The sequence below is a fragment of the Tursiops truncatus genome, chromosome 20 (assembly GCF_011762595.2).
Source record: "Tursiops truncatus isolate mTurTru1 chromosome 20, mTurTru1.mat.Y, whole genome shotgun sequence".
NCBI classification, from domain to species: Eukaryota; Metazoa; Chordata; class Mammalia; order Artiodactyla; family Delphinidae; genus Tursiops; species Tursiops truncatus.
The window spans coordinates 42981026-43005444 of record NC_047053.1 but is presented as its reverse complement, the minus strand read 5'-3'; the positions used below and the strand labels follow the sequence as shown (position 1 = coordinate 43005444).

Sequence of the window (24419 nt, the reverse complement as noted above, 5' to 3'; positions counted from 1 at the left end):
ATACATATATATTTCTAAATTCTATTTCTCTAACATGAAAATAAGCAGTGCTCTCCTTAAAGGGTCATGGGGATTCTAAGTCAAGGGAGGCCCTTCCTTGACATTTTAATGATTTCTTCTTTCAAGAAAATTGTCTAGTTTGTTGCTTTTAAAATATATGTCTCTACAAAGAAACGTTCGGTGTTCCAGCCCAATTTCTTCAGTATTCCCAAAGTGTTTTTTTCCTTGAATACCATAACTTTAAGAAAGGCAAGCAACTATACTCCAATAAAAAATAAATAAAATTTTTAGAAACAAAGAAAATAAAAGGCAAGTTTGCCAAATATAAGGGTTTTGGGGTTTGCTTGTTTGTTTTTGGCCGCACCTTGCAGCTTACAGTTTCTTAGTTCCCCGACCAGGGATCGAACCCATGCCCCCTGCAGTGGAAGCATGGAGTCTTAACCACTGAACCGCCAGGGAAGTCCCAAGGGTTTCTGACTTCTACATAGGGCTTCCCTTTCCCCCTAGCAATTAGGAACCAAGATTTTTTTATGAAATGGTTGTTATCTCCCCAGAGAAGGAGCCATTCAGCACTTGGAAGTTCACCAGCTCTCCCCCATGAGCTCTGCGCAAATCCAACCAACAGTTCTAGAATTTGAACCTTCCAAACTAAAAGGCCGGTCTCCAACAGTTGCCATAGCTACCTCAGCTCTCTGAAGGGCCACGCTGGGGTGACCACTGCTTCCATTTTATGTGCTGCTTCTCATGCACAAGAAAGAAAGAAAGAAGATCTTTTTTGAATTGCTCTTTTCTTTGATCTCTCCTTTCTTGTGAGATGATTTTGGGACATTTCACAACTATGAAATGCAATACTTTTTAAAGCTGTCGTTAAACACCATGTCGGGATTTGACCATTTAATTTATGATAGGTGTTGCCATGCCCTGATATTGGCTTACTGATCTGGAAAGTGATTCTTTGAATGCGAGCCCTCTTTTTTGTGTTAGCATGGCTCACTGGGTCACTAATTATCCCATTGATATTCATCTGTAAGTGGGAAAATTCCATGGCAATGAATCTGAATGCAAAAAGGAGGAAAAGATACGACTTAGAATGCTCACACACTCCTGTCTATCATTCGACTGCAGGAATGAAGTAATTTCCTTGTTAGCAGCACCTTTTTTTTTTTTTCCATATCAAACAAACTACCAAAAGACAGACCCAGGGTTAAGGGCCAAAAGGTCTCAGCACCTATCCGTCCTCACCTACCCAAAAATACTCTTCAAACCCACTTGGCAGGGGTCTGGACCGCCACCATCCCAAAGCAATGCCTTCGGGCTAAAAATGACTTCTTTTAAAAATGCACCCACTTCTAGGTGTAGTAATGCATTAAACAGCTACTATTTGTGTACTTCGTTTATCAGACACTCTCTTTTTTCTGTATACAATAAACCTTATGCTTTTCTTATTATTTCAAAATTATTCATTTTAGGAAATATTAAAAATATAAACTTAAAAGAAAAATCACCAATAACCCTATAATCCAGAGAAAAGCACTGTGAAAAACTCTTTCCAGTCTTTTATCTTTGCATATAAATGCAACTTTTAGTAAACATTGGTTCATATTTTATAATATGCCTTATTTTAAGATTTCAAGCCCATTTCTCAATGCCACTTACACTCTTTAAAATGTTCGCTTGAGGGCTTCCCTGGTGGCGCAGTGGTTGAGAGTCTGCCTGCTGATGCAGGGGACACGGGTTCGTGCCCCGGTCCGGGAAGATCCCACATGCCACAGAGCGGCTGGGCCCGTGAGCCATGGCCGCTGAGCCTGCGCGTCCAGAGCCTGTGCTCCGCAACGGGAGAGGCCACAACAGTGAGAGGCCCGTGTACTGCAAAATAAAGAAAAGAAAAAAAAAAAAGTTCACTTGATTAGTTAGCTTGATACATACAGATAAGCATATAACATACGCACACTCTAGAGAATTAGAAGCAGAACAAAACTTGGGCATCCCTGTGCCCACCTTCCAGCAAACGGAACATCACTGGAGCTTGGGAGCCCCTCACTCACTCTATCTCCTCATCTCCCTCCTTCATCTCCTCCCTCCCAACCCCCTAAACCCTCTGGAAATCATTCTTGCATTGCAATCATCATTCCTTTGCTTTTTAGTTTCTTGTTGGAAGTTTTTTTGCTTCATGGCTTCACCATATGAGCATATGTATTCCTAAACAACACATTGTATATATTTTTGAATTCTGTAGAAATGTTCCTATTATTTTTGAACTCCCTAGAAATGGAATATCTGTTCTCCCGTGACTTGCTTCTTCCCCTACATCGTTAGCCAGGTGCATCCTGGTTGGTATTCTGGGGCTTTAATGCATTTGCTTTCACCACTACAGACAATTTCGCCATTCTCCTGTCGATGGACATTTGGGTCCTTTACTGTTTTCTGTACACAGTGCTACATGAACATTCTTGTAAACGTCTCCTGGTGCACATGGGAACAGTTCTCTAGGATATTTATGCAGGAGCGGACTTGCTGGACTGGTGGGTAGCACAGCTTCCACCATACAAGTAATGCCAATGTACTGTCTCAACAGTGACGTATACTGTTGTCCATCCTTGTCAGCACTTGTACCGATTGGCTTTACAAATTGTCACCAGTCGCACGGGAGTAAAATGATACCGTGGCTTTAATTTACATTTTCATGACTGTTAGTAAGGTTAGGTGTTCTGTTGGCTCTTTTTAAATTTTTTTTGGCCACGTTGTGTGGCATGCGGCATCTTAGTTCCCTGATCAGGGATTGAACCTGTGGCCCCTGCATTGGGAGCAGGAAGTCTTAACCACTGGACCACAAGGGAAGTCCCTGTTGGCTCTTTTAAATGTTAAATGACCATTTCTATTTCTTCTTCTATAAAATGCTTATCTATGTCTTCTGCTCATTTTTCTTTTAGAATATATATATATTTTAAATCCTTTATATAGTCTGGCTATTAATCTGATTCTTTGACACTTGTGTGTTGGAAATATCTTTTCTCAATTTGTAGTTTGTCTCTCCTCTTTCTTGATGTTTTTTAATGAAAATAAATTCTTAATTTTAATGTAGCCAACTGTATCCATCTTCTTTACAGATTGTGATTTGTACCCTGTTGTCTTAAGAAATCCTTTGCTAACCTGGGGTCATTATGACATTCTTCCTATTTTCTTCCAAAATCTCTACAGTTTTCCTGTGCACATTTAGGACTTCATGTGAAATGAATTTTGGACTTCAGTGTGATATTTAATTTGTGGTGTGAGGTATGCATTGTGAATACCAACGTGTCCCAGGATCTTTCCCCTGCAGAGCCACATCTGTCACATAACATAACTATAAATATATAAGTCTGTCTCAGGGCTCTCTGTTCTGTCTGTTCTGTTTTTTTGGTTGTTTTTCCCTAAGGCACACCATCTCAATGACTGAAGATTTATAAGTTTATAAGTGCAAAAGCCTCCCTCCCCACTTTGTTCCTTAAGAGTCCTTGACTATATACATTTAAAACTCAGCTTTTGGGGATGTGCATCGGAATTGCATTGAATCTATAGATTATTTGGGGGAGAACTGACATCTTGGAGACATCGAGTCTTTCTTTGGTAAACATGGCATATCTCTTCTTTTATTTGTGCCCACCATGAGACAGTATAATTCTGTTCCTTTTCATTGAACGTCCCTTTCTTGGGGAGAAAACTCTTTTAAGACACGGAGCATACACTCCTATATCCACAGGAATGTCCATTTCTTCCTCTCCTTTGATTTTAGTCTCTAGCCAGTTTTGCTTTCCTTGACCAGGCAGTCCCTAGGCCCATGAAGATTCTAAAGAACAAAAGATTAGCCTCAGATTCCTCAGAAGGCTCCCTGCAGAAACATCAACCAGCTATTGACTCACCATTTATGAGACACAAATATGTCTGCTTACATCTTCATTAATTCCATCTTCAACACAGTCCAGCAGCTTATATTCTGGAATGTTGGCACAGTTTATTGGCAAGGGTTGAGTTACTGGTGAGTTCACTGGTTCATCACTGGTTCATCACTCATCCCAACCAACATCTACCGAGTGGTCTCCACATGCCAATACTTGACCAGACTCCAGATGCACTTTGTTGTCTGCACAACAGGTTCACCCTCACCACCCCCTCCAGGCCGCCCCACGCCCCTATAAGTGGGTAGCAGTAGTCGGATCATCATGGCTTTACCCATGAGGAAACAGAGACCTGGAAAGCTCAAGCACCTTGTCCAAAGTCATCAAACTCACAAGTTTTAGAAGCAGACCTCAAAGGCAGGCCCTGGCGGGTGCGGGGAGAAGCGCTCCCAGCCGCTGGCTCAGGTTCCCTCCGGAGCTCTTGCCCAACCTTTGGGTGTGCGATAGGAGCGCTGCTGCCCCTGCTTAGCTCACACGGATCAGTAACTGCAAAGGGGCCTGACTTGAGAATCGTGACGCTAGGGACGTCCCTGATGGTCCAGCGGTTTAGACTCTGCGCTTCCACTACAGCGGGGGCGGGCTTCGATCCCTGCTGAGGGAATTAAGATCCCACATGCTGCGGGGTGCGGCCTAAAAAAAAGGAAATTAAAAAAATTTTTAAATACCTCTACCACCTGCCTGCTGCGGCCTAAAAAGAAAAGAAAAGAGAAAGAATCCCTGACCCTGTTATCAGTAACCATCATGCCGGGAAGAATCTTCAGCAGGGTCAGAGGGAGCAGTGGGTTAGCCCCCAGGAAGGCATGGGGGCGGGGGGGCTGGCTCCCTTTTCCTCCCCACCCCACCCTACGCTCTGGGAACTGGTATTTGCGGAAACTGCAAACGTGTAGACTCCTGGTGACGAGGGCTTGTTTTCCACTTAGTCTCCTGGAGGAGGACTCTGAGGATGAGGGAGACTTGTGTCGCATCTGTCAGATAGCCGGGGGTTCCCCCGCCAATCCCCTCGTGGAGCCGTGCGGCTGCGTGGGAAGCCTGCGGTCTGTCCATCCGGAGTGCCTGAAAACATGGCTGAAAGTGAAAATAACATCAGGTAGGTGGGAAAGGCGGAACGACACACGTGCCGAATACTTAACACGAGGCGCCGCCCTGTGGGACTCGCAGCCTTGACGACAGCTCACGGCAGCAGTCGCTCGGGGGGAACGGGGCCCTTGCTCACAGCCCCCGAAGGACAGGGGCAGGACTAAGCTGCCTTCAAATTATGGGAGGGAAATGAGTTTTGTTTTGTTTTGTTTTGAAGGCTGAGGGAAGAATCCTGGAACGTGCTGTCGAATTTTACCCCTGCTCGAGGCCTGAGCAGAGATGCTAAGATTGCCTCCCAGGAGGAAGGAAACTAGAATTGGGGCTATGGCTGGGTCTCAGCAAACACACAGCGGCCACGGCAGCTGGTAGACAGACCAGTTCTGCTTCCTTTTACTTGGGGAGAGGGGTTGGGGTAGCACCTAGGAGCTGAGCCCAGCTGCCCTTTTGCGGCAACGAAAAGAGCAGTGATCTAATTTTTCTGCCGCCATATTAGATAAAGAGAGTCCCACTGTGCTCATTTTGTCAGCTCTGTCTTTAACAGATCTTGTAACTGGGTGTGAAACCCCGTTCTCAACTCCCGAGGGAGGTTATAACCTAAATACAGCCATGTCAGTAGGTCGGCTGTAGTTTCCCTGGCAGAGAACAGATTTCTTCAAAACATTTAGGAACAAGAGCAACTTGAATAACAACAACAAAAAAAATAGGACGCCAGGGCTTCCCTGGGGGCGCAGTGGTTGAGAGTCCGCCTGCCGATGCAGGGGACACGGATTCGTGCCCCGGTCCGGGAAGAGCCCACATGCCGCGGAGCGGCTGGGCCCGTGAGCCATGGCCGCTGAGCCTGCGCGTCCGGAGCCTGTGCTCCGCAACGGGAGAGGCCACAGCAGTGAGAGGCCCGCGTACCGCAAAAAAAAAAAAAAAATAGGACGCCAATGGAAAGAACACTTCGCTTCAAAAAGACCTAAGGCTTTTAGACTCCCCTTTCTGAAAACTTTTTACCCCAGAGCCAGATGCTGTTTCGCTTCTCCTCCATGTTCTCCTCCTTGGTTATCATTGTGCCAGACAGCCCAGGAGACCTAGAACTTGACCCTGTCCCCGTGGCGTGTCACCACGCCCCCTCAGCAAGCACAGCACACCATTTAATCAGGCAACGAACACACAGGATGATCCCGTTAACGGTCTCCTCCCTGAGGCCCTTTCTCCACGTCTGCAGGAGAAATGTAGGAGCGCCCACTGCCCGAGCTACTTAAATGCATCTCCACACAGTGAGCAGGGTACCCAGCCCTTCCGAGAGCAAAGAACAAGTGGATCTCAGCCGCTAATGACTGTGCTGTGCGATGCTTTATCTTACGAGAAATCTGGGCTAATTAAACATCTAGCACAGAAAAGATTCCTCATGAGATGCGTGATGAAAGTACTGCTAAATGCTTGTAAATGCTAATGCTGGCCTGGGTGTGATCTGGCAGGATTAGACTGGAGGACACATGGGACCTTCCGTAGCCTTAAGTGTTATAGAATGATGCTTTAAAAAAAAAAAAATCAAGTCAACAAAATGCAGATAAGGGATCGCTGTTCATCCTTGTCTTTTGAAATTCTCTATTATTTACTACTTCTTTGTATCCCCAGTGGGGAAAAATAGAACTGGGGTATAAAACCCTATCTTTACCAAATAAATTCAAGTAACTGATTAGTCCTCTGTTTTCTTTCTTTTTTTTTTTTTTTTGGCTGCACCTCTTGGTTTGTGGAATCTTAGTTCCCAACCAGGGATTGAACCCGGGGCCCCCTGCAGTGGAAGTGCAGAGTCCTAACCACTGGGCCGCCAAGGAATTCCCAGTCCTCTGTTTTCTAATGCATAAAATAAACACTAGTACATCATTAGCCAAAATGCAGCACCTACGCCAGGGGGAAAGGGCATATGGCAACACGCTTGCTTAGACATAACAGCCACAGATCTGCATCTTCCACTTTTGCACTGGGGAACAGGATAAGCGGAGGAAAAAGCGCTGATCTAGAATTCACGTTAAAAAAAAAACCAACAAACCAGCAACAAAGGAAGCCTTCTCCTGTTTCTTTTCCCAAATGAGGCTGACAGGCTCAAGCATTGGCCCCAGATACTGCCATACCAGTGCCCACACATGGCCCCAGGGTCCCTCACTCTTCTCAGGTGGCAAGTCACCTGGGCAGGAGTAAAGACAGATTTTTAAGCCACAGATCGAGGATAGCTTCTGCCACCAATTCGGTCCTTACTAATTTATTTGCTTGGACCAGTGTTAGATCTGCCCGGAAAAACAACAGTAACATAGACATAATATTCACTCTTCTGGCAAACGCTTGTGTTACCGACTCTCAGCCTCCATGTAGTAATTCTAATTTTATGAACCAATATGTTTATATTTAAACAGAAAGCAAGACCTGTTATTTAAAACAGGTGAAATTCCTGGGAATTTCACTCACAGGAAGCTTGCATCATAATGAAAATGATGACAAAGGAAAGTTTTTGGATCTCAGGTTCAAGGTCATTTTCTACCTTGAGCCTGAAGAAAAAGAAAACTGACTGACTTTAAAAAAGAAGGCCACTGAAACGCAGCATTCCTCACACACACACAAATTCACTCGCAAAATGTCCACACCAAAAGGGTTACGTGTAACAAAATTCTTTCATTTAAGGAGCAGATCTTGGCGCCGTGGAGACCTGTGAGATGTGTAAACAAAGCCTGCTGGTCGACCTGGATGATTTTAACGTGGCCGAGTTCTACCAGAAGCACCAGCAGTCCCGGGTAAGAGCTGCTCACACCGGCTCTGGGTCCACAGGCTAGAGTCGGGTAGAGGCACAAGGTAGGAAGAAACGTTCCCTGATACAAGGAGCGTAGAAGCCCTGTGCAGGGGGTGAGTCTGGGAGTCTCCTAATTTAGCTCACTTCTCTGAGAAGGTCTGTTACTAAACTGGACCACTGGAAGGTTGGAAGACTTGGTTGCTTGGTTGCTGGGGTCCCACTGCTGTCAGGGACAAAGTAGGAAGCTACAGTAGCTGACTGGACACACGGAAATAGGAATAGTCTGGCAAGCTTCATGCCCAAATTTGCTGAAATAATTTAATAACAAGAGAAAAAAATTAGGGTCTTGGAGGAAATAGTCTCCAATTTATATATCAAGTAACTCTGGGGTAACAAGGGACTGCTTTGCTCAAGGTTTAGGAAGCACCTACTGTGTGCTTTTTTTTTTTTGGCTGTGCTGCTCGGCTTGTGAGATCTTAGTTCCCCGACCAGGGACTGAACTCAGGTCCTTAGCAGTGAAAGCACCGAGTCCTCACCACTGGACCACCAGGGAATTCCCCTACTGGTTAAAAAGGTGCTTTTTAACACCTCGTGAATTAATTCTCCTGGGGCATTTGGATTGAAGTTCTAATACCGTGAAAGAGTTAACCTTAGGTGGGAAGGTGACTTATGCCCAGGATAATAGTTCACTGCCCAATTCTCAGGCAAACAATCTTCTATTTAGAGCTGTACTGCCCGAGATAGAAGCCACAAGCCACAGGTAGCTCACGAACAAGTGGTTACTTCCCGCTGAGATGTGCTGTGTTATACACCAAATTTCAAAGGCTCAGCATAAAAAAAAAAGAGTAAAATATCACATAAATAATTTTATATTAATTATATGTTGAAATGATAACATTTTAAATATACTGGGTTAAATAAAATATATTACTGAAATTAATTTTACCAGTTTCTTTTTACTACTTTAATGTGGCTCCTAGAAGTTTTCAGGTTACATACATGGCTTGCATTGGTGGCTCAGACTGTATTTCTACTGGGTGGTGGTGCTGATCTGGAAGATGCCTTGAACCACATAAGCAGTCAGTAGATATTTTATCAAAAGAAGAGAGCCCATCATTCCCATTAAAATTCAAGACTGACCTCCCTCCTCACACAATTAGGAAAAACATGATTAATAATCACGACTGTAAAGCACATAATTTCAAAACTATAAAATCATTGTTAGCAACTAAAATGTCACTCTTCAGAGGAGTCGCTTTGGCTTTCAGATCATTAGCCTGTCTGTATCCAGACCTCTTTTTGCAAAAAGTACAGCTGAGTCAAAATGGTGCCCGTGAGTGTGGGCAATCCTGTAGTTACCTTTTTAAAATCCTAAGGTTGCTAGACAAGAAAGGAAGAAAGGATAAAGGAAGGAAGGAAAGGGAGGGAAGGAGAGAGAGAGAGAGAAAGAAGGGAGATTTGAGCAGCACAACCAGTAAGTGTGATATAATGGACAGAACGCCATCCCAGCCTGGAAGATTGGGTGTCAGGAAGTTGAGGGGAGGGAGGCGGAGAGAAAGGAAGAAAAAAGTAGTTTCCTGAGAAAACAATTCAGTATTTTGAGTCCCTACATTTTGAGGCCTGAGGGTCTCAAATCACTCAGTCGTAACCCCCAGGCACTGAGATCTGAGATGAGAAACAGAAGCGACTCACATTCTTGGACCCTGGGGATGCTGCAGTCAAACAACTGAAAGGAACCAGGCCCTCTGAGTGCCTGAGGTCAGGGTGCCAGCTAGATGCAGACAGCTTCTCTGAGGTCATTTCAAAGAATAGATTATTGCAGGGAGTGGAGCCTGCGGGACTTGCCGGGAAGGACAAGACCAGGCAAGGCCGGGTTACCCGAATCCCACCAGCATATTCTGCAGGCATCACCACCTCCATGCAGCCCAGGGGAAAGCCTTGTCTAGTAAAGACCCCTGTTGGTCCCAAGCATTTTCACCTCGTTCTCCCTCTGCGAAGCTGCTGCCGCCACCACACTGCTGGCTCACCAGGGGCACTTGTAGAACTGGCTCTCTAACAGCAGCTTTTTCCAGTTGCACAAAAATGTGTGCGTGCGTGCAGCCCGAGGCAGCCCACCCCGCCAAAAAGCACTCCAACTTTGACTAAGATGTGAACCTAAATCCTATTCCCTTCCCCAGAGTGGCCCTGTGACCTTGAGGAAACTACACCAACTCTGGATATCTCAGTTCTCTCATCTGTAGGAAGTGGGAGATGATAAGTCCTACCCCGAAGGATTGGATGTAGGAAAGGACCCCAGTACATCACCTAAGACAGTGCCTGAGCAGAGAAGATTCTTGGTGAATGAGAACCGTCATATTACAGCCCCAGAGATGCCTGACCTCTTTAGACTCAAGGGAGGAAGCTAAGGGTACCCGGACCAAGCCAGAATCCATCGCGGAACAAAGCCAACTGGCCCCCACAGGGGTCATACCTGTAACCTCGGCCTCGCTGCATCCTACCAGCTGAGAGAATGGGCTATGAGCACATTCTAAAAAGAACCATGAAAGTAATCGTGTCAGCCAGGGTCTGGGCAGGAAAGAGATGGTGGCACGTGCACAAGGGGCGAGTGATGAGAGCTGAATGAAGGGCCAAAATGTGGATAGTGAAAGCAACGAGGAATGATTAGGCACTCTGGGACCGGCAATTGACCACCCCTAGGCCTGGAGTGACAAGGGGAGGGGGCAGTTATCAGGAGGGCTGTGGCTACAGGAGAGAGTCACCACCAGCCTGCGACCTTCAGTAGGGGAAAGCTGCCATGGCCACACCACTGCCCAGCAGAGAGGGGACGAGGGGGATAACTACCCCAGCCCCTCTCTCTTCTCCCGCCCTCTGGTCTCCAGCTAGGGTCTCCCATTGGCTGAACCCAGTGGGGAGCCAGAGGACAAGGGGGCCTAGTTAATGCAATCCATTGAGACCAGCCAACGATGGGCCACAGAGCAGGGTGGAAAGTGTATCTGGAGGGGAAAATGGAAAATATCCAGCACAGTAATTACACGACATAGAAGCAGAAGAGAGTTCAAATTAGTTTCAGTGAGAACTTGACAGGCTGTCAAAGCCTTTTGAAAATGCCCTTCATTATAATCACAGGAAGAAACGAGATTGACAGACCCACCCTGGTGGGAGAACAAAGGTCCCAAGAACCAATGTGCAATATTTATCTGCTGATGGAAAGCAGTTCGGCTCACACTTTTACAGCAGTTCTGTTCCGATGGCCCGTGGTGAATTCAGTGCTGTCTGTCTGCTAACAGTCTGAGTTAAACTTGAGACACTAGGGAAGTGTGACTTCGACAAGTTCAGAAACTCTCCATGGATGAAGCCCAGAGTAACTGTCATTTAGCACAAAGATAACGAGGATGGAATACAATCTCCGCTCGTCCCCAGGTGGGAGACCCTTGACCCTTGGAGGCTGATGTGCACACCTGTGCTTCTGAGGTCCAGGCCCTTCTTCCGACTCCCAAACCCTGGCTCCTCTGGGCCCTCTAAGCCAACCCTCAACGCCGTTCACTCCTTGGCAAATGGGTTCCCTTCTTGAGAAGTGGGGTAGCTGATGCCAAACGCAGACATGTACCCAGAGAGGGTCAAAACCAGAAGAGGCTTAGAACTGGTTTCCGCTCAGACTGGCCTGCACTTAACTAGTGAGTTGCTAGTCAACTCACTAACTAGCAAACTAACTCACTAACTTATTTTCTTGTGCATTTTTCACATTTAGATTTTTTTTGGTTTTCCTTAGTTATAAAAATCACAAACACACAAAAGTCTCCCATAATTGAAATTAACATTTAGCTGCATGTCTTTTTTTTTTTCCTATTAAAATACTGATGCCTAGGCTCAGCCCTGGAGATTCTGATTTAATTAGTCTGGGATGGGACCAGGGGTCAATTTTTTTTTTTTTTTTAAGTGTGGAAAAATACACAGAAGTTTAACTCATTAACTTTTTTTTTTTGCGGTACGCAGGCCTCTCACCACTGTGTCCTCTCCCGCTGCGGAGCACAGGCTCCGGACGCGCAGGCCCAGCGGCCATGGCCCACGGGCCCAGCCGCTCCACGGCACGTGGGATCTTCCCGGACCGGGGCACGAACCCGCGTCCCCTGCATCAGCAGGCGGACTGTCAACCACTGCGCCACCAGGGAAGCCCAAACTTTTAAGACACATGTTGAGTGCCTGCTGTATGCCAGATACTGTGCTGGGAGATACAGCAGTGCCCGCGGTCAACACAGTCACTGCCGTACAGTGGGGAAGTGGACCAGCAGGCAGCGACCCCGGTGTGGGAGGATCAGAGCAGGGGGTAGACGAGCAGCTGTGGACATAGCGCAGAGAGGCCTGACCTGCTCTCAGGACCAGAGAGACCCTCCCCACAGAGGAGCCTTTTAAGACCGGAGAGGAAAAGGGTGAGCCCTCCACGGCAGAGGCTCGTGAGGGCAAAACCCTCTACTCACGTGGGAGACAGACACCTCCCTCAGCCTCTGACCACAGGCGGTGGACACACCCAGCAGGTGCCCAGTCCGCACCCTAAGTGGTCTCTGAGGTGCCCCTGGGCTCGGGTTAGTGTATGTTTTCCTGGTTTGGTTCACTGCTGCCCGCGGCCTCTAACACTGAAATCCGATTATCCCTCCATCTCTCAGACTCTGAGCGGTTCCCTTGGGCCCCGTAGGGTCAAGGCTTGTTACCAGACTTGGAGCAGCTAGATTAGGAGCTCCTATAGGCCTGGAGAGCGGCACCCTGAGGCTAAAGCAGCTGGAGTGGGGGGTGCCCAGGGCCTGGACTAAGCACCTTGGGCTACGGGCATTTCGTGGTCCAGTCACTGGCTGGCAGCAGTTCACCCCCGCCCTAACTCAGAGATGCCTGAGGGCTTCCCCGGTGGCGCAGTGGATGAGCGTCTGCCTGCCGACGCAGGGGACGCGGGTTCGTGCCCCGGTCCGGGAAGATCCCACGTGCCGCGGAGCGGCTGGGCCCGTGAGCCATGGCCGCTAAGCCTGCGCGTCAGGAGCCTGTGCTCCACAACGGGAGAGGCCACAACAGGGAGAGGCCCGCGTACCGCAAAAAAAAAGATGCCTGAAAATTAAGCCCAGCAGGCGTTCCACACCCACCGCCCACCTCCCAGCAGTGCTGCCCGCGAAGCAACCCCACATCTTCCCATGTGCTCTTTAACCTGGACGTGGGACTCATGCTTGACTGACTGGTTGGTTGATTGGTTTCTGAGTGGAAGGAAGAACTCCAGGATGACAGCAGGTAGAGCTCCAAGGAACATTCCAGGTTGCAAAATGGACCAGGAGAAAACAGGTTTAAGAAAAGTTTAGGTCATAGATTGTACATTCAAATGCCATAGAGGCCAGGCAGATAAACAAATGATCAGAATCTCCCAAGTGGCATCAACTGGGAGTGGTGGCCATTGTGACAAAATTGCGAATACTCTCTCCAACGGAAGAAGTTCATGTCTGTCCTCCTTTCCTTCCTTCCTTCCAACCAGAGCACATCCACAGGCCAGATTCAGATTACTGCCTACCAACTGTTGATCCTTAGTTTAAAGCAGGGGTTCTCAAAGATGGGTGGTCCCCAGACCACTAACAATAGCATCACCTAGGAATTCATTAGAAATGCACATTCTTGGGCCCCACTCAGACCCACTGAATAAGAATCTGGGGAAAAGGGTGCCCACCAACTGCATTTTAAAAGGCCTTTTCAGTAATTCTGATACATGTTAAAGTTGGGGCCACTAGAGTCAATAGTCATCACTGGTCCAAAATTATACATTTTTTCCTCATTCTTTCATCTGTGCATATATTTATTGAGCACATACCATATACCAGGCATGGGCTAGGCACTAGGAGCACATGGGAAGGGCAGGGGCAGGCAAGGCACATGTGGTCCTTGCCCTGAATCCTAGCTTTAGCTCTTGCCTCTTGTTGGATGTTTTCTCGGTTTTGCGAAATACCATGTCCACTCGTATTAGCTCATTTTGCCATAATGCCTTGAGAAACAGGCAGAACAGAGGCTACTTCTACCCGTTTATCAATGGAGTCCCTTTGTCCATGCACAGTTAAAAGTCTACCCAACCTCGCAGGGCACAGTGGCCCCAGGCTGCCTATTCTGGGGGCCCAGGCCCCCTGTGTGACGGAGACATGCCCTTGGCCCTGCCGCACAGGAGGGGCTCAGAGGGCCTCCGGCTGTCATTGCTCAGAAGCACAGGCCTAACTCGCTCCATCCTGGCCTCAGACAGATGTCCTCGGACACACGCAGTCACCTAATCACCCTCACTCCTGGGAGCGTCCCGTGAATACATCTGAAGACTTGACAGAACGTTCAGCCAGGCTGTCTGTTTCTTCGAGCGGATTGTGTTGAGAATTTCCACCCGTAGCAAATCTCTTGACTGAAATGAATTTTAACAAAATGAAGGGGCAGGAGAATAGGAAGAAAAACATCTGGCAGGTGGGCTGAGCGCTCCCGAGCCCCCGTCCACTGCTTCACGTGCCTCTCCCTCCCCTGAAAGTCTCCCAACGCCCATCCCCACCTCTGCTGCTGCATGTGGGCAGCAAAGGGCGATGCAACTGGGTTGGGGCGGGGAGGGGAGGGAGCAGCTCCAGTAAATAACGCTCCAAAAACTAGCTCATTCTGCCCTGACCGAACAAACACCATGGACGGAACTCTTTCTGATAACAAATCCCTCCCACTTGTGGCTCCGAGTATAGAGGACGACTCTGAGCTGACTATGAAACGCCTGCACTGATTGGCTGGCCCGGCCCTTTTGTCCAGCATCACAGGCTCTGCAAAGGGCACACATAAAGGAGCCGGGCCAGTGAGATTTATGGTACCGGGTAACAGGTTCCCTCCCACAGACCAGAGAAGAGACACAATCTGCTGGAAGTGACTTTTCAAATGATCTGCAGAAAACATTAGTGGAGATTTTCCCATCTGCATGCCTCCGGGTCTTATGGAGTCATAAAAAGTAGATGATTTCCCTGAATGCTGTGACAAACCTGATAGTTCCAAGCCATTTTCTAGCTGATTGATTTGCCATTACGCATCGGAGTGTCTGTGAGCAGAAAGGCTTCCTGGCGAAGCGAGCGCTGGGGCGAGGGAGCCATCGGGAGCTCACAGGAGGCCGCCCGCACCAGGAAAAGCGAATGAGGGACAAGGCTTGGTTTGTGTGGAGGAGCTAAACGGTAGGTAGTCTGGGAAGGCTTCCCAGAGGCAGTGGCTCCTGAGAAAGACCGCAAAGGAGGCACCAGCTCTTGGGGAAGATGGGAGGAGGCCATTAACAGAGAAGAAAAGTAGCAACAAGCAACCTCCTCTCTGCCTGCTCTAGGCCAAGGTCAGGAGAGAAAGACTAAAACAGGAGGCAAACCGCTCAGGACTGTTGACTAGAGCCTTTAAAGATGGGTCTGTAGGGTGGTGGAGGGGTCTCGAGCAGTGACCTTGGGGCCAGCGGTCACCAAGATCTGGAGCTGGCCCCAATGCAGAAGGAAGAGCAAATCGATCTTTGCTCAGCTTGGGCACCTTTTCGGGCAGCTGTTTCATCCTAGAAGAGGTGTGTTCTGCGCCAGCTTCCTGAGCTGCCCTCGACGGGATGGGAACAGGATGATGGGCCTGTGAAGCACCTCGGACCACCGAAGAAGGAAGGAGGAGGCGCTGAGATGCTCTCTGGGTCAAGTCCGAGCTTCGGTTCTCCTGGGAAGATGGTGCCGAGCTTTCCCAAGGGTGATGTCAAGCGCCATGCCCTCCGCAGGGGATTTTGCACCCCCAGGGCTTCCTGAGCACCGTCTGGCCCATCCCCGACCCTCCCACCCTGGAGACTGGACGTGAGGACAGATGGGGGTGTAAAGTGGCCGGCAAGGAGGAGTCATCACCAATCCACGAACTTATTGAGGGTCGATGCAGGTCCACAGGCTGAGGCTCTGGAGGACAGACGCCCAAAGGAGCCGAGGACAGAGGCACCGTGGTCATCCAGACAGCCAGATCCTCCCTGGGAACCTCCGTGTGCTCTCAGCACCAGTGAGAAAAATACAACGCAACCCACCCACCGAGAAAAAGCAAAAACATTAACAAGTGCGAAATGCCGTGTACAGAGTAAAGACAAATGCTTAGGACTCGGGGGGGAATGACTAGATCAAATGAGGGTATCGTCAGGAAGCCTTCTGCAAGGAGGTGACACTGTGACAGCTGTGGAGGAAGTCGTGCACGCAGCCTTAGAAAGGTGGAGAGTGGCAGAAGAGCATATGCACAACAGAAGTACCAAAACAAGCCAAGAGACCACACAAGACAGAGCATGAGCAAAGGCCCTGAGGTTCACAGGGCACGCCCTCTCTGGGGGTCAAATGATCATAGAACAGCCAGGGCGGGTGGGGAGTCGGGGAGCCCCTAGGTGAGACCGTCGTTAAGCCCATTTGTAAAGGGAGAAACGTACAGAACTAAGGCCTGAGGCCCTTTCCCTGGGCAAACGAGGCATCTAGGAAAATCAAGTGCCCCCTCCCACCCCCATGGCACCTGTGCCCCAGATTCCCCTACAGACAAGTCTGCCTTCCTAAGACACACATCTCATCGTGTTTACCTCTCTACTCAGAGGCCAGCAGCTACACACGTACATATACACAGCGTGACGTCCAAACACCTCAGTTCTGCCTAACATGGTCTCCCACCTTACCATCTCCCCGGCCCATGCCAAGATTTTTTAAAAATTCAGAACAAACACCCTCCCCATATACTCCAGCCACACCAGTGAGCAGAGAATTTTGCCCAACATACGCTCTGCCCTCTGTGTGTGTGCCAGCGTGCAGTGCCTCTGTCTGAAAGGCCCCGACCGCCCCCCACAGCCACCTACCGAAGTCCCTCCCATCCTTTAAGGACCAAAGATGCCATCCCCCACGTCACACGCAACCAGGCTCTTTCTTCCCCTTCGCATCTCCCTCGTGGCCATTGACACATCCAGCTGCTACCGGAGCCATCTATGAACGAGGCGCTCTCTCCCACATCACAGGAAGGGGCCCCAGCAGGGAGATGAGACCTTTTGCCCTGTGTTCTCCAAACACCCAGCTCAAGGCCGTGGCAGGTAGCTGCTCAGTAAATGTCCACGCGGACTCCCTGGTGGCACAGAGGTTAAGAATCCGCCTGCCAATGCAGGGGACACGGGTTCAAGCCCTGGTCCGGGAAGATCCCACATGCCGCGGAGTAAACGTCCACGGCCTGGGGCTAAGCCTGGAGCTTTCTCAAGCATCCCCCACTAGGCAGTAACGGATTCCAGGATGGCTGCACGGCCTCCACCCTGGATTCCGCTTCTGCTCTGTTCTCTGGTCCTCCAGGACAGGGCTTGCCTTGGGGCTCGGGCTCTCGTCCTATTTCTTGTCCCCTCTTGGCCTGGTACCCTCCACCCCATGATGTAGACCGTGTATATTTTACAGATGAACTCAAGAGCTTCCTTGTCCACACGCAGGCACAACACGAGCTGATGAATTCAGGCTTGTGCCTGGTGCTGCTGCTTCGTCTCTACGAACAGAGGTTTGCAGAACTCATGAGACTCAACCACGGTCAGGATGCAAGAGAGAGGGTGAGTCCGGCCCTGCCTGGGCCGTCGGGCAGCAGCCCCGCCAGCCTTGCCCTGCCGTTTATTAGATGTGCGTCCCCTGAGGTCCTCAAGGTCAGCTGGTGGGATGTGGCACTGTCGTCGTTAGGACTAGGACTCAGTGGCTGCTGGGTGTAGGCACAGTGGCCCTCTGGCTGAAAAGTAAGTGACAGTCACGTAATTGTTAAGCAGGAGTCGTAATGAAATGGTCAGGAATGGCCATATAAGCAAGTGAGTGTCTAGGGATATTTGCCCCCCCAGAATAGAGGCCAGCAAGGTTGTGGGGTCTGGGTGTACGTTACGTGTGGCTGCCCCCTGCCCAAGCAAGGAGGATCCACGAGAAACAGGAACCCTCCCTGCCCCCAGCCGGGGAAGCTGTTTGTTTTGCTTTGGATCCTAGGGTGTGTTATTCCAGCGTCTGTGTGTGTGTGTGCCAAGAAACAGAGGTGCTGATGGGGTCCCATCTGTCATTAGAGACGTGACAGTGTATGTACCAGAAATGATCATCTGCGGCTGCCCTCCTTTAATAAGAGAACCGAGGCCCTCCAGGAGGCCCTGTGGCGTGGAGAGAGAAGCCTAGGTCCGCTACTCTACCAAAATGCGGGCAACGGACAGGCCGACCTCTGAAATGTACAAGTACACTTGGCTGTGGTCGAGTCAGAACCCTGAGCCCCAAGGGGCTGCCCTCCTGGTTAAATGCCTCCCTGTGGCCAGGCCAGGAAAGAGCACTGGCAGCACAGGGGCACCTCCCTTACCTTAAAGCCATGCCAGGCGCTGACATTTTCTTAGTTGTGGGGTTGCCCGTACACCCCTTGAGGCTTGGAACTCAACCTCTGCTCACATCAGAAGGTCACCACTGGAAAGAAAGCCAGTATGGCAGTGGGCAAGCCACCGACGGGGCCGCGAGACAGCTTTCGTGATGCTCTGCCCCCTTATCTGTTCCTCTCCTCTTCACTTTCCTCTCCGTGTCTCTCCTCTTCTACCTCAAGTGGACAAGAGGCATCTGTCGGCACCAGTCACTGCCTGGAGGCTGGACCCCACTGGCTCCAACCCAGTCCTCCACCATGGCCTCAGTCCTCGCACCACTGGAGGCCGAGGTGATCCGTTTGGAGCCGTCCCCGCTAGAAATGCTGGGTTCAAACCATTAATCGTAAGAACTCGAGATCTGTCCCTACATCTTTCTGACTTCAATTCTCCCCTTAGACCCTAAGCTCTCAATTAAGACAAAAGGCTGGGTCTTTGCCAAAATTGTCTCCTCAGGAATCTCACCCTCTTTCTGACCCAGGCCTGTCCTTCCTTTCACTCTTCCGTAGTTTTAGTGGTGACATAAATTCCTCAGAGAAATACATTTTTTTTGAGAAAGAAGTACAGGAAGCAGGAAATGATCCTTTGTTTAACATGTCTGTAACCTCATTTTCATGATTCCACATCTTTTTAATGAACTTTTTATTGCACACTGAACTTCAAAGCACCTAGGGTTTGAGAGAGGTTACAGATGGCCACAACATCAACAAACAAATGCAAGTGACATTAGCCTCCAGGACTGCAAAGCACACACAAGAAGGCAACAAACAGTACAACCCATTGGATGAAAACCTAGGCCCTAAAGCATTGGCTCTAGAGAACGTTCTGGTAAAAACTATCCTAGAGAAGCAGTAAGTGATGCCAGGAGCAGGCCGGGAGCCAGAGAGGAAGGAAGCAGAAGGGACAGGGCAACACTCTTCTCTCCCCACAAGCTTACATGTAATTTGAGATTCCCTGAAATAGATCTCACCCATTTAAACCACCAAGCAATAACCGGCACAAATAATCAGTTAAGACGTACCCGGAGGGCTTCCCTAGTGGCGCAGTGGTTAAGAATCCGCCTGCCAATGCAAGGGACACGGGTTTGAGCCCTGGTCCGGGAAGATCCCACATGCCGCGGAGCAACTAAGCCCGTGCACCACAACTCCTGAGCCTGCGCTCTAGAGCCTGTCCTCTGCAACAAGAGAAGCCACCGCAATGAGAAGCCCGCGCACCGAAATGAAGAGTAGCCCCCACTCGCCACAACTAGAGAAAGCCCGCGTGCAGCAACGAAGACCCAGCACAGCCAAAAATAAATAAATTTTTTTAAAAATTTTTTAAAAAAAGAGGTACCTGAATGGAACTCGGAAGACAAGTGCCTTCTGTCAAATTCACACTCTTCTGGATTTGAGTCTCAGTATTTTCTTGTAGAAAACACCCACACTCTAAGGGTAACGTTTAGCAAAAGAGAGGCACTACGATGGGAAAGGAACCCTCCTTCCCTCTCCTTCACCTACCAGAACTAAAAAAACCCATTCATGCCAGGCTTCTGGCTGTGTCTCAGTAAGACACCCAGTGATGAGTGCCTGTCAACGGTAGAGATCGTTCATTCACTCCTCTATTCATGCCCTGGCCTGTATCAGATGCTGAGATGGGAATCTGGGAAAATGGCTACCAAACATGATACCATGATGTCTCTTTCTTTGAGGAGCTTATGATCAAGTGGGAAGATGTGACTCACATATTTAGAAAACCAGTTAATAATCAGAAAGTAGCCCTTGGTCAAGAGAACCAACGGACCCACTGACTTCCCAGCGGCTGTGATATTGATAACCCAAGATCTTCCCTGACTGTGGCCTCCTGGGGTTTCCAATGATCCTATAAACAAATAATTTGCCTCCCCACTGAGGCCGTGAGCTTGTTGAAGGCAAACCCAGGTCTTCTACATGTGTCTCCCATGATGCCGGGCACACAATGAATAATATCTGACTGCTGACCAAGTCCCAGGCACTACGGATGCCAGGAGCACTGAGTGCTCACAAACTTGCTAAATTTTGTAAATTTTGCTAACCTGTCAGATAAGGATGCGGTCTGCTAAGGGTTGCAGAGGCAGGGTGGGGGGAGGATGTGGTCACTGGCAACTTGGGACATGGACTCCTTATCTCTTTTGTACATCACAGTCCTCCAGTGCCTAGAAAATGCCTGGCACACAGTAGGTGCTCAGTAACCTTCTGATACTCAAACAATGAACTAATGAACCAATACCTGCTTCTTCCAGGAGGCGAGTCTTGAGTTATGTTTTGGAGAAAGTGATAGTACAAATTTGTGGAGAGAAAAAGGTATCCTAGGTAAAGGAACACTCCCGAGTTCAAGGCATATTTATGTATTCAAAGATTTTCTGCATGCCTACTATGTGCCAGGTTCTAAACTAGATTCTGGGAATACAAAGATGATCAAGACAGGCTTTGGGGACTTCCCTGGTGGCGCAGTGGTTAAGAATCTGCCTGCCAGTGCAGGGAACACGGGTTCGTTCCCTGGTCCGGGAAGATCCCACATGCCGCGGAGCAACTAAGCCTGTGCGCCACAACTACTGAGCCTGTGCTCTAAAGCCCGCGTGCCACAACTACTGAAGCCCGTGCACCTAGAGCCCATGTGCCTAGAGCCCGTGCTCCACAACAAAGAGAAGCCACCGCCACGAGAAGCCCGCGCACCGCAACTAGAGAAAGCCCGCACACAGCAACAAAGATACAACGCAGCCAAAAATAAATTAATCAATTAATTAAAAAAAAAAAAGACACGCTTTGCCTAAAAGGGACTCAAGAGTCTAAAGAGACAGACATGTAACCAAGATTATCAAAAAATGTACCTTGTGTAATGACAGGAGATGGAGCCATATGTGGAGGAACACAGAACAGAGTTAGAGGACGGGAGGGGCCCCTGTTCTCACCCCCTCCTTCCACTCCTTCTCCAGGACAGACTCTCCAGTCAGGGCCTTCAGGGACACAAGCCAACGTTGCAGAGGGCTTGCTTTTCACCCAGTTAGGTTGTACTCTTTGCCCTCAGTCTTCCCACTGCTCTGGGAGCCTGGTGGCAAAGCTGCTTCCATTATTGCTCTTGTCCACTGATCAGCTGAGGGGGTGATGCGAGCTGAATCTCGGACCAGGGCTGCTGGGGAGGGAAGGGCATTCCACGCAGAAGCGAACGCAAAGGCTCAGAAAGGAAAAGACTTGCGCGTCTGGGAAAGCCAAGGAGCTGAGCGTGGCCGGAGCTGGCAGGAAGCAAGCAGGATGTGAAGGGTTTGTGTGAAGCTCTGGGAGGCCACTGAAGGCTTTCTAGCCTGGGGCTGGCAGGCCGGGAGATCTGCGTTTCCGAGAGAGAACTCGAGCGGCCATGTGGAGGGTGGGCTGGAGGGGGAAAAGCCCGGCTGGGCGGCTGCTGCCCTGGGACAGGGTGAGAGGCCCCACGTGGGGAGCACCGGAGGTGGGGGGCAGGTTTAGGAGGGCACAGAGTGAGGTACAGGCTGAAGGGAGCATTGCCTGTTATTCTCTGCAAATGCCCAGCAGGAAAGTGGCCTTTTCTCACTTCAGCTGTTCACGATGGGAGCGTCTCCAGAGAACACGGCGCCCCACCAGCCTCACCTGATCCCACTTGGGCTCACCCTTTAGTGGGGACACAGGGCTGTCCTGCGAGGTGAAGCTAAATGGGCTTGCCCTTCGTCCCCGTTCTCCCTTTCCGCGCCTACGCGGGACACTCCAGTATTCAGGGCCTACACCCCGGGGCCCCTGTCCTGGGCTTCCTCCTAGCCCTGGGCGTGATCTGTACCACACTCTCCATTCCCCCCAATGAAATGACCCGGGACGCCGAATTCCTCTCCCTGCCTGCCCATAGCAGCTCCCCTAAACCCCTCAAGTGCCTAATCTGCTAAACTAGGTAAAATAGAAAGAATCCCTGTCAGTGAGTCAAAAGGCAGAGCGCTGAAGGGCCCCCAGGCCCTCCGTGAGGCCCTCCTGGCGTGAGCGCCCGCCTCTGTCTTCCGCCCCCGGTGCGCTGCACTGACACCTCCCCTGTAGGAAAATGTTCACCTGGACGGGAGGGGAAGGGATTGCAGTGGCTGGCCTGGGGGGCAGGGAGGGTCTCGAAGTAGCTCTGCAACCCCACTGGCCCATTCACGAGTGAGGCTAGATGGACTTACTCTAGGCCCTCCCCATTCACACCTTTTCTACAAAACCGAAAACCCTTGCCTCAGAGGACCGAATCTACCCAAAGGATGCAAGGCCCGGGCTTGGCCCGCAGCTGGGAAAGCTTTCCCACTCACCAAGACGGCGCTTCCTGGTGGCGTGTGAGAGTTGGTTTAGAAAGATGCCACCCCCTGGCGTGGAATCTAGAGGCAGGATGAGGTCATCCCAGCTCCTGGTGGCGTGTAAGAGTTGGTTTAGAAAGATGCCACCCCCTGGCGTGGAATCTAGAGGCAGGATGAGGTCATCCTAGCAGCCTGGAGAGAATGGAGGCCATCGCTAGCACAGTCCTGATGTATCATTTACCAGGTAACCAGGACTGCTGCTCTAGAAGAAACTCCATCCTTCTCCTGCCCTCCCCCTGGCCTTCTGGTGAGAGGGACCCAGAGACCACAGCTGCCTCCACGCTGGCCAGGCAGTTGCCCTAGTAACAGTGTCCAGCACCCCTTATTTTGTCCCCCAGCCTGTCACAAAGCCCCTCTTCCCCCTGGGGGAAGAGCAGCGGCCCCTCTGCAGCCTGGCACAATGGGCTCCCGTGGAGTACACAGTGTTTCTTATTGTGGCATAAAAGGCCATAAAGTCAGAACAAAGAGGGAGCCCAGAGCCCTGATGGGCCCGCTGCTTCCTGCCGGGCAGAGAATACAACCGATTGTTGAAAAGCCAGTGGTGAGGCAAGTGGCCAGTTAGCACGGCCTTCACCCCGCGGCCTGTAAATGCGGTTTGGACCATCAGGATGGGATTCTGCGATTCAGATCAATTGCTGAAAGGAAGCAAGTCTGTTCACGCTGCCAAGTTTAGAAGCCCCGAACCAGCGACGGGGACCTGGGCCACGGCCGAGGCTGTCAATAGGAGGAGCCTAAGCCCCACAGGTGCTGACCATCGCACTGCCCCCGGCACCTCCGCGCGTTTACTCTGCCCCTTTAAGGTGACGTGAGGGATTCCTAGAACATCCCCGAGACTAGGGAATTAGACATCTGTTCACAATTGCTTTGGAAAAATGATTCATTTTTCATTGTCTCCTTTCTCATAGTTGTCAAGAAATTACCCACAACCCAGACCGGAAGAAAATGAAAGTAGGTTTGGGGATCAGTCCTGCCATGTTGCGGTGTTTGCTAATGTGCTCTCTTTCGGTGACTGTGTTGAACCTAATGGTGTGGAAGGAAGTAATGACCACCACCCAGAGGCAAAAATAACCCCACAAAGCCTGGGAAACTCTAACTGCAGCAGTCGGGAAGGCGTGTCCAAGTATGCTGGATGCAGAGGAGATAAGGATTCTAATTCATCCCGAAAGCGAGGGGAAAGGCCAACAAAGGGAGGACGGCCTCCTCGGGTGTAGGTTAACTTGCTACAGGTTTCTTCCTTTCCCTTTGCTGGGATTCACCAGCGTCCAGCCCTTGGGGAGCCCCTTGGGTTTTCTTCTAAACCTTGGAAAGGCACTGTTTAGCCATTACCTGAGGGGACAACAGTCATTCACAAGCTAGTACTGGATTTTCTCACTAATTTGGCCCATTCAAGTGGGCCTGTTGGATTCAGAAGTTGAACAAGGAAAACAGGTGTCGGGCAAAGTCAAAGGCGGCGGGACAGCTGTCTTCAAGCAGGTTCATTATCCCATAGAAAACCCAACTGAAGAAAACGTGCTCAATTAAAGCAGGCGGGCTGGCAGTCAGACTTGGGAAGAACTTCTCCATCAGCTGGGAGAACAAACATTACAGTGAACTGGGGGGGTGACAATTCCATGCCCAGAGGCTGTTCTGGCGAGAAATTTCACAACTGCCTGCCTTCAAAGGTTTAGAACAGCGATTTCCACGCTGGCTCCGCCATGGGAGTCACCTGGGGAACTCACCAAAAGTACAGATTCCTGGGCCCCTCCCTGAGATTCCGTTTCAGGTGATGGGGTGGGCCCCTGGTGATCCTGATGCAGCCGGTCACGGTGATGCTTTGGGACCCCCCAACAGACCCGTCTGCAGGAGAAGCTAAACCAGCTCAGAGCTCCGCAGGGTGGGGCCCAGATGACGACCCTACAGCAC

At 50.0% G+C, this 24419-nt stretch overlaps 1 protein-coding gene and 1 long non-coding RNA gene across 5 annotated transcripts in view; one reads left to right on the top strand and one right to left on the bottom strand.

The window, feature by feature from the left end:
* Positions 1-24349, bottom strand: part of LOC141277341 (uncharacterized) — a 51678-nt gene extending 27329 nt beyond the window's left edge. Inside the window, exons 1-3 of the long non-coding RNA XR_012328574.1 lie at positions 24236-24349; positions 3900-5000; positions 1657-1866 (exon numbers count right to left, since the gene is read on the bottom strand). This is a non-coding gene — a long non-coding RNA (uncharacterized lncRNA). The remainder of the gene's footprint in view (positions 1-1656; positions 1867-3899; positions 5001-24235) is intronic.
* Positions 1-24419, top strand: part of MARCHF10 (membrane associated ring-CH-type finger 10) — a 90316-nt gene that overhangs the window by 63369 nt on the left and 2528 nt on the right. For 3 of the 4 annotated variants that reach the window (XM_073797513.1, XM_073797514.1, XM_073797512.1), the window contains exons 7-10: positions 4856-5022; positions 7677-7786; positions 17246-17359; positions 23423-24288. In XM_073797513.1, the coding sequence (XP_073653614.1) occupies positions 4856-5022; positions 7677-7786; positions 17246-17359; positions 23423-23728 (697 nt within the window). In that variant the 3' untranslated portion in view covers positions 23729-24288. Of the gene's footprint in view, positions 1-4855; positions 5023-7676; positions 7787-17245; positions 17360-23422; positions 24289-24419 lie in introns of those variants that run through there. The other variant, XM_073797515.1, reaches the window with a different exon arrangement.